Raw genomic sequence first — 14979 nt, forward strand, 5'->3', positions numbered from 1 at the left:
AGCAAATTTTTAATATTCAGTTCACAGGAGATCCTTGATAAGAACCAAATAAATAGAATTATTAAAATATTGATTTTATGAGAGAAGAAAAGTGGCCAAGTAGGGATAAACAGCACTCCCCTGAATACCTATGATTCCAAAAATGACATACAATCGGTTAGTGTAAGAAAAACATGAGAAGGAATAAAGAAAGAAGCCTAAAATCAATAGTAGAGAGAGAAAGACTAGATGTAGGCATCAAATATTGACTACTAAATTCACAACAGAAACAATGTATCTCAACTTAGAACCCTGAACAAAATTATGAGAAAGGGGTAGCTTTTTATTAAAACCACCCTTGCAAACAAACAAACAAAAAAAATCTTACAGCTTCCTTTCCTCTCGGGGACGCGCGGCGGCAAGATGGCGGTGCAGATTTCTAAGAAGAGGAAGTTTGTGGCTGATGGCATTTTCAAAGCCGAACTGAATGAGTTTCTCACTCTGGAACTGGCTGAAGATGGCTACTCCGGGGTTGAAGTCCGAGTCACACCAACCAGAACAGAAATCATTATTTTAGCCACCAGAACACAGAATGTTCTTGGTGAGAAGGGTCGCCGGATCAGAGAGCTGACTGCAGTGGTCCAGAAGAGGTTCGGCTTCCCTGAGGGCAGCTTGGAGCTTTATGCAGAGAAGGTGGCCACAAGAGGTCTGTGTGCCATTGCTCAGGCTGAGTCTCTACGTTACAAACTCCTCGGAGGGCTTGCTGTGCAAAGGGCCTGCTATGGCGTGCTTCGGTTCATCATGGAGAGTGGGGCCAAGGGCTGTGAGGTCGTGGTGTCCGGGAAGCTCAGAGGACAGAGGGCCAAGTCCATGAAGTTCGTGGATGGTCTGATGATCCACAGTGGAGACCCTGTCAACTACTACGTCGACACCGCCGTGCGCCATGTGCTCCTCAGACAGGGTGTGCTGGGCATCAAAGTGAAGATCATGCTGCCCTGGGATCCAAGTGGTAAGATCGGCCCCAAGAAGCCTCTGCCGGATCACGTGAGCATTGTGGAGCCAAAGGACGAAATCTTGCCCACCACCCCTATCTCAGAGCAGAAGGGCGGGAAGCCAGAGCCGCCTGCCATGCCCCAGCCAGTGCCTACAGCCTAACAGGGTCTTGGCAACTGCACCTGGAGGCTGGATGTTGTCCTGTACAGACGTTTAATAAAATCTTGCACAAAAAAAAAAAAATCTTACAGTACAACAACAAAATTATAGTTGACAGGCACACAGGAAACAAAATCAGAATGATAAATATCAGGACTTAGATATCAATAATGAACACACAAAGGCAGAAATGAGGAATGCAATCCCACTGACAATATATTCACAACAAACACACACACACACACACACACATATGTGTGTGCAAATATCAAGATGTCATTTTTTTACCACTGTGTAAAACTTGATTGTACAAATGTACCACATTTTCTTTATTCATTCTTTGGTTGAGGAGCACCTAAGTTGTTTCCAGGTTCTGGCTATTACAAATAATTCTGCCATGAACATATTTGAGCACATATCCTTGAGGCAACACTAACAAAACAAGACAAAGATCTTTTTGGCAAGAACTTTAAAACTTTGAGGAAAGAAATTGAAGACACTAGAAAATGGAAAGATATCTCATGCTCTTGGGTAGGCAGAATTTACATAGAAAAACAATAATTTTACTAAAACTAACTTACTAGCCTAAACAGTACTGTACAATAAATGGACTTCTGGAGGCATCACCTTCCCTGACTTTAAACTCTACTATAGAACTATAGTATTGGTATTGGTATTGGCATAAAAACAAACAGAGGACCAGTGGAATAGAATCAAACACCTGGATATCAATCCACACACTTATGAACACCTGATTTTGACAAAGAAGACAAACTTATAAAATGGAAAAAAGAAAAGCTATTCAACAAATTGTGTTGGCATAATTGGATATCAGCATGTAGAAGAATACAAATTGATGCATATCTATTGCCATGCACAAAACTCAAGTCCAAGTGGATCAAAGACCTCAACATAAAACCAACCACACAGAACCTAATAGAAGAGAAAGTGGGAAGTACACTTGACCACATTGGCATAGAAGAGCACTTCCTAAATATAACCCCCAGTAGCACAAACACTGAGGGCATTGATTAATAAATGGAACCTCCTGAAACTGAGAAGCTTTTGTAGAAGTAAGGACACAGGACATAATCAATAAGACACAATGGCAACCTATGGATTGGGAGATAAAGGGGATACAAAATAGAAAGGAAGTTAAACATTCACTATTTGCTGATTATATGACACTATACATAAGTGACTCCAAAACTTCTACCAGGAAACTTCTACAATGGATAAACTCCTAAAGTAAAATTTTAGAAAAGCTGGACATCATGAAAAGATGGAAACTAAGAATAATAGAAATAGAGCAAAGAGAAGAAACCTAGGTTAAAGGTACAGAACAAATTATCAACAAAATCATAGAAGAAAATTTTCCTAATCTGAAGAAGGAGGTAGAACAAAGATAGAAGAAGAATACAAAACACCAAATAGATTAGACCAGAACAGAAAGTACCTTTGGCACATAATAATCAAAACAATAAATATACAGAGCAAAGAAAGAGTATTAAAAGCTACAAAGGAAAATATCAAGGAACATGCAAAGGCAAATCATATTAGAATTATATGTGAATTCTCATTGGAGACTCTAAAAGTCATAAGGCCCTAATTAGATGTTCTTCAAACTATAAGAGACTACATATGCAACTCCAGCCTACTACATACTCAAGATTCAATTGCCATAGATGGAGAAAATATTTCTTTATAAAGCCAAACTTAATCAATGATTATCTATAAATCCAGTTATATAGAGGATGCTTGAAGAAAAACTCCAGCCTAAGGAGGTTAACTACAATCTAAAACATGGGGTATAAATATTCCCAAAACACCAAATCAAAGGATGAAACACACACACACACACACACACACTTATATATGCAATCACTGCAATGTTCTGTCTCTAAGAGACAAGCCATGCCCACTCCATTCCTGCTTGCAGCCTTAGCCTCTCTCTCTTTCTCTCTCTCTCTCCCTCCCTCTTCCCCCGCCTCCCCTCTTCTCCCCTTTTCCCTTCCCCTCCATAACCCACCTAATAAATGTCCAACTTTACTCTACATGGTGTGCCTATCTGTCTCTCTCACCCACCCACCACCCACAAGGCTAGCCGCTGGAGACCAGCCACATTTGGAGACCTGCCACATGGTCTCCTGCTCTGGCCCTGTGTGGGACTGGCTGCTCTCGAAACCCACTGCCCCGTGCCTGACAGAGATCCTGCAGCAAGTTACTTGGGGATCCACAGCAATTTTTAATAACCCACTACATTGGCGCTAAGACTTAAGAGGCTCTCCCACCCCAGTTTCTCTCTGGGGTTTGGCATCCTGAACGAGGTATTTTCTCCACAACAATCACATGCTCCATATGCCTGAGAGCAATTGGTGAGTTTCCCCCATTCTGTTATGGTCACTTCCCTTAGCTAATGTAGGGATAAGTCCCGCCCCTTGGGGGGCGTGTTCGCCTCAGGCTAATGTCTGCCTATAAATTTTGTGAGCATGCTCCCAGCCGCCACTTCTGCTTTCCTGGTCTCTGCTGGAAAGGTGGTTCTGTAAGTCTATTTCGACATTAAACTATATATATATATATATATATATATATATATATATATATAGTTACAATCTGTCTGCATTCGTTTACGCTGTTACACTTTGGCATCCAACGTGGGCTATTTTTGCCCCCGACTCAAGCGGGTAGCCCGCTAGCTAACACAGCACCCTCCCGGGTGCTGTTTTTTAGTTCCTGACTCCGTGACTCCGGCCCCAGTGCCGAGTCCAAGACATACTCGGCCACACAGGCCCATTGTGCCTGCCTTGGCTAAGTTTGCAATGGAACCCCACTGCCTGAATTAGCAGAAACTCAAGTACCTGCGGTTTTGCAACAAAAGCTGCCACAGCGGCAGATTTGGTCTGATACAAAGTGACTTGGCCAGGCAGTGAGTGGTGGTGCAAGCCTTTGATACCAGCACTTGGGAGGCAAAGGCAGGCAGATCTCTGTGAGTTTGAGGCGGGCCAGGCAGTGGTAGCTCACCCCTTTTATCCCAGCACTTGGGAAGCAGAGGCAGGCGGATCTCTGTGAGTTTGAGACCTGTCAGGCGGTAGTGGTACACACCTTTGATCTCAGCCCTCGGGAGGCAGAGACAGGCGGATCTCCGTGAGTTCGAGGCCAGCCTGGTTTACAGAGCTAATTCTAGGACAGGCTCCAAAAACACAGAGACCACCACTGGCAGGAACCGATCATTGCAGGTAAAAATTTTTTTCTTTTATAAATAAAATGTCTGAACACATTAGTATTCAAGAATTTAACAGTTTTTTTAATTGTACCATGTGGGAGATTTTACAAGAGGTGTCTATCACTCCACATCTATGGATCCTTCTGGGATTCGTAGTTTTCATTGGCACCAAATGGTTTGATAATAGAAATATGAAAAAGTCTTTACGAGACGAATCCAGGATTCTTAAGGCAGGGATTGAATGCTTAAAAACAATTGAGAATGACAACAATCTTCTCAAGAATCAGTTTGAAGTTCTCCAGGCTGATAACAATCTTCTCAAGAATCAGTTTGAAGTTCTCCAGGCTGATGTTAAGGAGAAATTCATTACTATGGAAGAGGGAACAGCTGATCTGGATTGTAAGCTTCAGTCCCTTTCTGTAGGAACTGAAACATTAGTGGCTGATATTAAGGAGAAATTCATTACTATGGAAGAGGGAACAGCTGATCTGGATTGTAAGCTTCAGTCCTTTCTGTAGGAACTGAAACATTAGTGGCTGATATTAAGGAGAAATTCATTACTATGGAAGAGGGAACAGCTGATCTGGATCGTAAGCTTCAGTCCCTTTCTGTAGGAGCTGAAATATTAGTGGCTGATATTAAGGAGAAATTCATTACTATGGAAGAGGGAACAGCTGATTTGGACAATAAGATTCAGTCCCTTTCTGTAGGAAATGAAACATTAACTGAGAGAATCAAAACTGCTGAATGTGACAATCGGATTTTGTCTAAAGCTTATGACAGATTGGCGGAAAGATTGTCAATACAAGAAGGCACGGTTTATGCCATAAAAATTATGTCCAAAGATGAGATGTTATCTCTAACGGACAAACTTCATATTTTAGAATCCTCAATGAAGGCTTTGGAACATAATTCTGGACAGGAGATTCAGACATTGCAGAAGGCAATGGTGAACAGAATTGAAAAGATTGAGGAATTTCTAAATTCTGATGAAGAAGAGCAAAGGGTAGAAAGGCAAATTTTAACTACATCTGTGGGTAAGTCTCTCCGGGACAATTTTCACAAAGCTCTACCTACAGCTCTACCTGCCTTTCCAGTAATAACAACAGAGAAGGTGATTGGTTCCAAAAATCCTAGGGTCATCAAGGAGGATACATGGGAGCCTGTCTGTATGAATGATCTCAAGGAAATAAAACAGGCTGTCATGACTTTTGGGATGCAAGTCTCTTTTGTTAAAGAGATGCTAAGATCTTGGGCCACAACAAGCAGAGCAACCCCCTCGGACTGGCTCCAGCTGAGCTCTGCGGTACTCGAGAGTGGACCGCAATTGAAATGGAAATGCTTATTCAGGCAAGAGGCTAGACTCTTAGAACAGCAGGAAAAAGTGAAGGGAATTGACATTTCCCTAGATCAAATTCTAGGTGAAGGGCTCTTTTCCGATCCTCAGGAACAAGCTAATTTGGATGAAAACACACTCTCCATGTGTACTACAGCAGCCTTAAGGGCTTGGGACAGGGTACAAGACCCAGGACAGAGAATGGACGCATTTGTCAGAGTTAAACAGGGTCAGAGAGAACCCTTTAGTGACTTTTTACAAAGATTAACTAAGGCTGTACAAATAGGGATATCTGACCCAGAAGCAAGACGTATAATGATTGAGTCTTTGGCTTATGAAAATGCAAATGTGGAATGCAAAAGGATTTTGGGGCCTTTAAAGCTCAGATCAGCGCCCTTGGAAGAATGGATCTTGCATACACTCAATGTTGATACATTTGATTATGGCACTGAAACATGGGTAGAAGAAGCAATTTCCAATGGTAAAAGGAGACACCAGAATACCAAATGTTTTAATTGTGGCAAAATGGGTCATATGAAAAGGAATTGTAGACAATGGATTTTCAGAAATAATAATAATAATAATAATAATGCATCTTTCGGAAATAATAATAATAATAATAATGCATCTTCTAGAAATACCAGAAATAGGAGGAATCAGCCTTCAGGTTTATGTAGAAGATGTGGAAAGGGCAGACATTGGACGAATGAATGCAGGTCTACAAGAGATAGACAAGGCAACCTGATACAGCTGGGAAACGTGAAGGGGGGCCTCACAGGCCCCCATGGCAAACATGGTTCAGTCATTTCCAGTTTCTGCAGAGAACGTGCCTCATCAGGACAATTAGGAAGCCCATGCCTACTGTTACAAGCAATAATGATCAGAAAGATAAGTTACGTGTGTTTTGGCAAACTTCTATCAATGATCAAAGACCTAAACTGAGAGTGTGTGTAAATGGCATTTTTATTACTGGCCTGCTGGACACAGGTGCTGATGTAAGTATCATTACCCCAGAATCCTGGCATCCGTATTGGCCTCTTCAGAATGTAAATGTTCAGCTCCTGGGAATTGGAACCCTATCTCGAGTAAGGCAGAGCACGAGATGGGTTGAATGTATAGGGCCAGAGGGACAAATAGGAAAATTGAAGCCATATGTAGCCAATATTGCAATGAATTTATTTGGTCGTGACCTATTACAACTATGGAATACCGAAATTAACATTCCTGTTACTTCTAGAGCCTATATTTCTGAGAATAATATTAAAAGATATTACAAACGGAGAAAACCGGCCATTCGGGCTGTACAAGAACAAGCAATTGATGTCCCTTCAGAGATACCAACAGCCTTGCCTCTAAAATGGTTGACTGAGAAACCAATATGGACAAAGCAATGACCTTTAGCTGAGGAAAAGTTACAGGCTTTAGAACAGCTGGTACAAGAACAATTAGATGCTGGACATATAGAAGAATCTACCAGCCCTTGGAATTCTCCTGTATTTGTGGTTAAGAAAAAATCAGGTAAATGGAGAATGGTGACAGATCTCAGGGCCATCAACAATGTTATTCAAATATGGGCCCTCTGCAATCTGGAATTCCTTTGCCCTCTTTATTACCAAAAGGATGACCTCTCATAGTTATTGATTAAGGGATTGTTTTTTCACTATACCTTTGCAAAAAGAAGATAGAGAAAAATTTGCCTTCACAGTGCCTACTTATAACAATTCTCAAACTTCAAGGAGGTACCACTGGAGGGTTAGAAAAAGACATTCCATGCAAATGCACTAAAGAAACAAACAACTTAAGGTATTGCCAAGATCACAGTTTGCTCTCCACAAACTGGTAAGGTCCCATTGCTGAAGATAACACCCATACAACTCATTGAACATGGAAAGCTCAAACTGGTACCTACAAAGAACCTTTATGCCCATGTTCTAGTGTCTTTGAAATGGAAGGTAGTCAGCAGGCTACCAACAAAATAATGTAAACACCAACCCAACCACTATCCTTTGATATACCATCTGTCCTGCCTGCAAAATATATCAGGGCAATAGTGGCATAATGCTGGTGAAAATAACTAACCAATGTCTTACTTGACTTAAGTACCACTCCACAAATGGAACCCATACTCAACACTGCTTTGCTGACCAAGAACCAGAGACTGAATACCCTAGGCATGCATATATATATATATATATATATATATATATATATATATATATATATTTGTGTGTGTGTGTATTGTATGTGTGTATGTATGTATGCATGCATGTATTTAAAGTAACAAATAAAATGACTCCTAACGATATTCTGCTATACTCAGATTGGTGCCTTATTCAGGAATCATTGAAGAGGCTTCATCCTGTCACAGATGCAACAACATACAGAGATCAACAACCAGACATTACACAAACACACACATGCTTGAGAGAGAGAAAGAGAGAGAGAGAGAAAGAGAGAAGAGAGAGAGAGAGAGAGAGAGAGAGAGAGAGAGAACTTGAAAGGCACAGCTCTAAAAGAGATATCTCCATCAAATCTCTCCCCTCAGAGTTCAGGGAACTCTGTGGAAAAGAGGACAGAAGGAATTGGGGAGACCAAGAGGATAAAGAATACCAAGAGAATAAGACAATAAGATTCTCTAAAACAACTAAGTAAAGTTCATATGAACTGACAGAGATGGAAACAGTAATCCCAGAGCTTACACTGACCTGTTACAGGTCCTCTGAATGTATATACTATAGCTTTCAGTTTAGTGTTTTGATGGGACTTCTGAATGTATAAACAAGTGGGTCCCTGATTCTTGTGTCTTCTTTTGGGACTCTAATTTTTCTGTTGACTTTTTTTGTTCAATTTTGATGTGATGGTGTTTTGTTTTATCTTATGATATTAAATTTGTTATGATTGGTCTGTATCTCTTAGAAGTCTGTTCTTTTCTAAAGAGAGACAGAAGTAGAGGCAGGGGCAAATGGTAGGAGTAGAGGAAGGAGAAATTGCATTCAGATTATATTGTATGATAAAATAATCTATATTTAATTAAAGGGGTGAACAAATAAAGAAAACTTAATAGGAGGAAGTGGTATGTTTCTTGATGATTATATTTCTTTTAAAAATATTTTAATCATACTTACTTTACATGTGTATGTTTGTGTATGGTAAAAGTGCCTACATCACGGAATGTATGGAGGTCGGAGAACAACTATCAGGAATCTGTTCTTGCCTTCCACCATATGGGTCTTAGGGATCAAACTCTGATCCCGATGCTTGGCAACAAGTGTTTTTACCAGCTTAGCCATCTCACAAGCCCAATTTATTTCACTTCTAATAAAGGACTCCCAGGAACTTGAGAAAGACAGTCCTCAGTTCTAGGCTTACATGTCAAAGAGAATGAATGAATATACAATTATAAATTTTTGAAAGTAAACTGTCTAATTCAAGAGGCAAAGCTAGATACTGGAAGGTCTGTGCAAAGTAGAAAGGAAGATTAAGGACATCTTGTCACTCCTTCAAATATTTCTTGTAAATATATCTGTGTACTAACATGCATACATAGTTGTAGGTACCTACAGAGGTGAGAAGAGGGTGTTGGATCCTCTGGAGCTCGAATTATACCAGACATAAAAGCTAAAAGACAAACTCAGTCCTCTGGAAGAGCAACAAACACTTTCAACAGCAGAGTCATTTCTCCAGTCTCTTGTCACTCTTTATTGCTAAATAAGAACATTGCCTACCATAACAGATTTCTAGCTGTATTAGCATAAAGTCTTGAAAAGAAATAACTTGTTCAAAATAATAACTATTTTTTTTCTTTTTTTATTGAGAAAAGGAGAAAAAAAAAACAAGTTTCCACCTCCTCCCAGCCTCCCATTTCCCTCCCCCTCCTCCCACCCTACGCCCCCTCCTCCCATCCTTCTCCCCCTCCCCCCACTCCTTCCCCCTCCCTCTCCAGTCCAAAGAGCAGTCAGAGTTTTATGCCCTGTGGTGAGACCTAGGACCTCCCACCTCCGTCCATATCTAGGAAGGTGAACATCCAAACTGGCTAGGCTCCCACAAAGCCATCACATTACGTAGGATCAAAACCCCGTGCCATTGTCCTTTGCGTCTCATCAGCCCTCATTGTTCACCATGTTCAGAGAGTCCAGTTTTATCCCATGCTTTTTCAGTCACAGTCCAGCTGGTCTTGGTGAGCTCTCAATAGATCAGCTCCACTGTCTCAGTGGGTGGGTGCATCCCTCGTGGTCCCGACTTCTTTGCTCATGTTCTCCCTCCTTCTGCTCCTCATTGGGACCTTGGGAGCTCAATCCAGTGCTCCAGTGTGGGTCTCTGTCTCTATCTCCATCCATCACCAGATGAAGGTTCTATGATGATATGCAAGGTATTCGTCAGTATTGCTCTAGGATAGGGTCATTTCAGGTTCCCTATCGTCATCTGCCCAAGGAACTAACTGGGAACCTCAGCTTGGACACCTGGGAGCCCCTCTAGGGTCAGGTCTCTTGCCAACCCTAAAGTGGCTCCCTTAACTAAGAATTGTGGTTCCGTGCTCCCCTGTCCAACCTTCCTTTATCCCAATCCTCCTGTTTTCCCAAGGCCCGACCTCCTTCCCTTCTAACTTTTCTCTCCCCATCTCCCCTTACCCCCATCACACCCCACCCCCAAGATCCCAATTTTCTCCCTGGCAATTTTGTCTACGTCCCTTAGCCAAGAGGACACCTATATGTTTTTCCTTGGGTTCAACTTCTTACTTAGCTTCTTTAGATTCACCTATTGTAGACTCTGTGACCCTTATTTATGGCTAGAAACCAATTATGAGTGAGTACATCCCAAAAAAATCTTTTTGGGTCTGGGATATCTCACTCAGGATAGTGTTTTCTATTTCCATCCATTTGCATGCAAAATTCGAGAAGTCATTGTTTTTTACTGCAGCATAGTACTCTAATGTGTAGATATTCCATACTTCCTTCATCCATTCTTCCATTGAAGGGCATCTAGGTTGTTTCCAGGTTCTGGCTATTACAAATAATACTGCTATGAACATAGTTGAACAAATGCTTTTGTCATATGATAGGGCATCTCTTGGGTATATTCCCAAGAGTGGTATTGCTGGGTCCAGGGGTAGGTTGATCCCGAATTTCCTGAGAAACCGAAACACTGACTTCCATAGTGGTTGCACAAGATTGCATTCCCACCAGCAATGGATGAGGGTACCCCTTCCTCCACAGCCTCTCCAGCAAAGGTTATTGTTGGAGTTTTTGACTTTAGCCATTCTGACAGGTGTAAGATGATATCTCAAAGTTGTTTTGATTTGCATTTCCCGGATTGCTAAGGAAGTTGAGCATGACCTTAAGTGTCTTTTGGCCATTTGAACTTCTTCTGTTGAGAATTCTCTGTTCAGATCAGTGCCCCATTTTTTAATTGGGTTAATTAGCATTTTAAAGTCTAGTTTCTTGAGTTCTCTATATATTTTGGAGATCAGACCTTTGTCTGTTGCGGGGTTGGTGAAGATCTTCTCCCAGTCAGTAGGTTGCCTTTGTGTTTTAGTGACAGTGTCCTTTGCTTTGCAGAAGCTTCTCAGTTTTAGTAGGTCCCATTTATTCAATGTTGCCCTTAATGTCTGTGCTTCTGGGGTTATACATAGGAAGCGATCTCCTGTGCCCAGCTCCTGTAGGGTATTTCCCACTTTCTCTTCTATCAAGTTCAGTGTGTTGGACTGATATTGAGGTCTTTAATCCATTTGGACTTGAGTTTTGTGTACGGTGAAAGATGTGGGTCTATTTTCATTCTTCTACAGGTTGACATCCAGTTGTGCCAGCACCATTTGTTGAAGATGCTTTCTTTCTTCCATTGTATACTTTTAGCTCCTTTATCAAAAATGAGGTGTTCATAGGTTTGTGGGTTAAAATCCGGGTTTTCTATACGATTCCATTGGTCGACTTCTCTGTTTTTATGCCAGTACCACACTGTTTTCATTACTGTAGCTCTGTAATAGAGTTTGAAGTCAGGGATGGTAATGCCTCCAGAAGATCCTTTATTGTATAGGATTGTTTTGGCTATCCTGGGTTTTTTGTTTTTCCATATAAAGTTGATTATTGTCCTCTCGAAATCTGTGAAGAATTTTGATGGGATCTTGATGGGGATTGCATTGAATCTATAAATTGCCTTTGGTATAATTGCCATTTTTACTATGTTGATCCTCCCAATCCAAGAGCAAGGTAGATCCATCCATTTTTTGGTATCCTCTTCAACTTCTTTCTTCAATGCCTTAAAGTTCTTGTCAAATAGATCTTTCACTTCCTTTGTTAGATTTACCCCAAGATATTTTATGCTGTTTGTGGCTATCGTGAATGGTGAAGCTTCTCTGATTTCCCTCTCTGCTTCCCTATCCTTTGTGTATAAGAGGGCGACTGATTTTTTGGAGTTGATCTTGTATCCTGCCACATTACTAAAGCTGTTTATCAGCTGTAAAAGTTCCTTGGTGGAGTTTTGGGGGTCGCTTATGTACACTATCATATCATCTGCAAATAACGAAAGTTTCACTTCTTCCTTTCCAATTAGAATCCCCTTGATCCCATTATGTTGTCTTATTGCTCTTGCTAGAACTTCAAGTACTATATTGAAGAGGTATGGAGAGAGTGGACATCCTTGTCGTGTTCCTGAGTTAAGCAGGATGGCTTTGAGTTTCTCTCCGTTTAATTTGATGTTAGCTGTCGGCTTGCTGTATATAGCTTTTATTATATTTAGGTATGACCCTTGTATCCCTAATCTCTCCAAGACTTTTAACATAAATGGATGTTGAATTTTGTCGAATGCTTTTTCAGCATCTAATGAGATGATCATATGGTTATTTTCTTTCAGTTTATTTATATGCTGGATTACATTGATAGATTTTCGTATGTTGAACCAGCCCTGCATCTCAGGAATGAAGCCTACTTGATCATAATGGATAATATTTCGGATGTGTTCTTGGATTCGGTTTGCCAGTATTTTGTTTAGGATTTTTGCGTCGATGTTCATGAGTGAGATTGGCCTGTAATTCTCTTTCCTGGTTGAGTCTTTGTGTGGTTTTGGTATCAGAGTAACTGTAGCTTCATAAAAGGAATTAGGTAATGACCCTTCTGTTTCTATATTGTGGAATACATTAAGAAGTATAGGTATTAGCTCTTCTTGGAAGTTCTGGTAGAATTCCGCATTGAAACCATCTGGTCCTGGGCTTTTTTTGGTAGGGAGGTTTTTGATAACAGCTTCTAATTCTTCGCGACCAACAGGTCTGTTTAGATTGTTCACCTGGTCCTGGTGTAACTTTGGTATATGGTATTTATCTAAGAAAGTGTCCATTTCTTTTACATTTTCCAGTTTCGTGTTATACAGGCTTTTGTAATAAGATCTGATGATTCTCTGAATTTCCTCTGTGTCTGTGGTTATGTCCCCCTTTTCATTTCTGATCTTATTAATTTGCGTATTCTCTCTCTGCCATTTGATTAGTTTGGATAGGGGTTTATCAATCTTGTTGATTTTCTCCAGGAACCAGCTTTTTGTTTCATTGATTCTTTGGATTGTTTTCTGTGTTTCTATTTTGTTGATTTCAGTTCTCAATTTGATTATTTCCAATCTTCTACTCCTCCTAGGTGAGTCTGCTTCTTTTTTTTCTAGAGCTTTCAGGTGGGCTGTTAAGTCTTCAATATGAGCTTTCTCTATTTTCTTTAAGTGGGCACTTAGTGCTATGAACTTTCCTCTTAGGACTGCTTTCATAGTGTCCCATAAGTTCGAGTATGTTGTTTCTTTATTTTCATTGAATTCAAGGAAGACTTTAACTTCTTTCTTTATTTCTTCTTTAATCCAGGTATGGTTCAGTAGTTGACTGTTCAGTTTCCATTAGTTTGTAGGCTTTCTGGGGGTAGCATTGTTGTTGAATTCTAACTTTAATCCATGGTGATCTGATAATACGCAGGTGGTTACTACTATTTTTTTGTAACTGTGTAAGTTAGCTTTGCTACAGAGTATGTGGTCAATTTTCGAGAAGGTTCCATGAGCTGCAGAGAAGAAGGTATATTCTTTCCTCTTCGGGTGGAATAATCTATAGATGTCTGTTAAGTCCATTTGCTTCATTGCCTCCATTAATTCTCTAATTTCTCTGTTAGGTTTCTGTTTGATTGACCTGTCCATTGGTGAGAGAGGAGTGTTGAAGTCTCCTACTATTAGTGTGTGTGGTTTGATGACTGCCTTGAGTTTTAGTAATGTTTCTTTTACATACGTGGGCGCTTTTATATTAGGGGCATAGATATTCAGGATTGAGACTTCATCCTGATGAATTGTTCCTGTTATGAGTATAAAATGTCCCTCTCCATCTCTTCTGATTGATTTAAGTTTGAAGTCAACTTTGTTAGAAATTAGTATGGCCACACCTGCTTGTTTTTTAGGTCCATTTGCTTGATAAGCCTTTTCCCAGCCCTTTACTCTGAGTATGTGCCTGTCTTTGTGGTTGAGGTGTGTTTCTTGTAGACAGCAGAATGTTGGATCCTGTTTTCGTATCCAATCCCTTACCCTGTGCCTTTTTATAGGTGAGTTGAGCCCATTGACATTAAGTGATATTAATGACCAGTGGTTGTTAACTCCGGTCACTTTTTTAGTAGTAGGGTTTGTGTGTTTCCCTTCTTTGATTTGCGCTGGTGAAAGGCCTCTAGATGACTGAGTTATTGTGGGCATTGTTGGACTCCTTGGTTAGTGATTTTCCTTCTATAATTTTCTGTAAGGCTGGATTTGTGGCTACGTATTGTTTAAATTTGTTTTTATCCTGGAAAATTTTGTTTTCTCCATTTATAGTGAACGAAAGCTTGGCTGGATATAGTAGTCTGGGCTTGCATCCATGATCTCTTAATTTTTGCAGTACATCTATCCAGGACCTTCTGGCTTTCATGGTTTCCATAGAGAAGTCAGGTGTAAGTCTGATAGGTTTACCTTTATAAGTAACTTGGCCTTTTTCCTTTGCGGCTCTTAATATTCTTTCTTTATTCTGTACATTTTGTGTTTTGATTATTATATGGCAAGGGGATGTTTTTTTTTTGATCCAGCCTATTTGGTGTTCTGTATGCTTCTTGAACCTTCATAGGTACCTCTTTCTTCAGGTTGGGAAAGTTTTCTTCTATAATTTTATTAAGTATATTTTTTGTACCGTTGAGCTGCACTTCTTCTCCTTCTTCTACTCCAATTATTCTTAGGTTTGGTCTTTTTATTGTGTCCCAAATTTCCTGAATGTTTTGTGATGAGAATTTGTTGGTTTTGCTACTTTCTTTGATCAGTG

At 40.3% G+C, this 14979-nt stretch overlaps 1 protein-coding gene across 1 annotated transcript; it reads left to right on the forward strand.

Annotated features, from left to right (window-relative positions):
* Positions 1-388: 388 nt before the first annotated feature.
* LOC121449505 (40S ribosomal protein S3-like) lies at positions 389-1215 on the forward strand. Its single transcript, XM_041653973.1, has one exon. It carries the CDS (start codon positions 403-405, stop codon positions 1132-1134), a length of 732 nt encoding a protein of 243 aa, XP_041509907.1. The 5' UTR covers positions 389-402; the 3' UTR covers positions 1135-1215.
* Positions 1216-14979: the final 13764 nt, after the last annotated feature.

The sequence above is a fragment of the Microtus oregoni genome, unplaced genomic scaffold, assembly GCF_018167655.1.
Source record: "Microtus oregoni isolate MIOR12 unplaced genomic scaffold, Mior012 000006F_ref0000085, whole genome shotgun sequence".
Taxonomy (NCBI): domain Eukaryota; kingdom Metazoa; phylum Chordata; class Mammalia; order Rodentia; family Cricetidae; genus Microtus; species Microtus oregoni.

Bases quoted from the DNA above. Each gene is read 5' to 3' on its own strand.
- LOC121449505 (XM_041653973.1), top strand. From the start codon at position 403: ATGGCGGTGCAGATTTCTAAGAAGAGGAAGTTTGTGGCTGATGGCATT.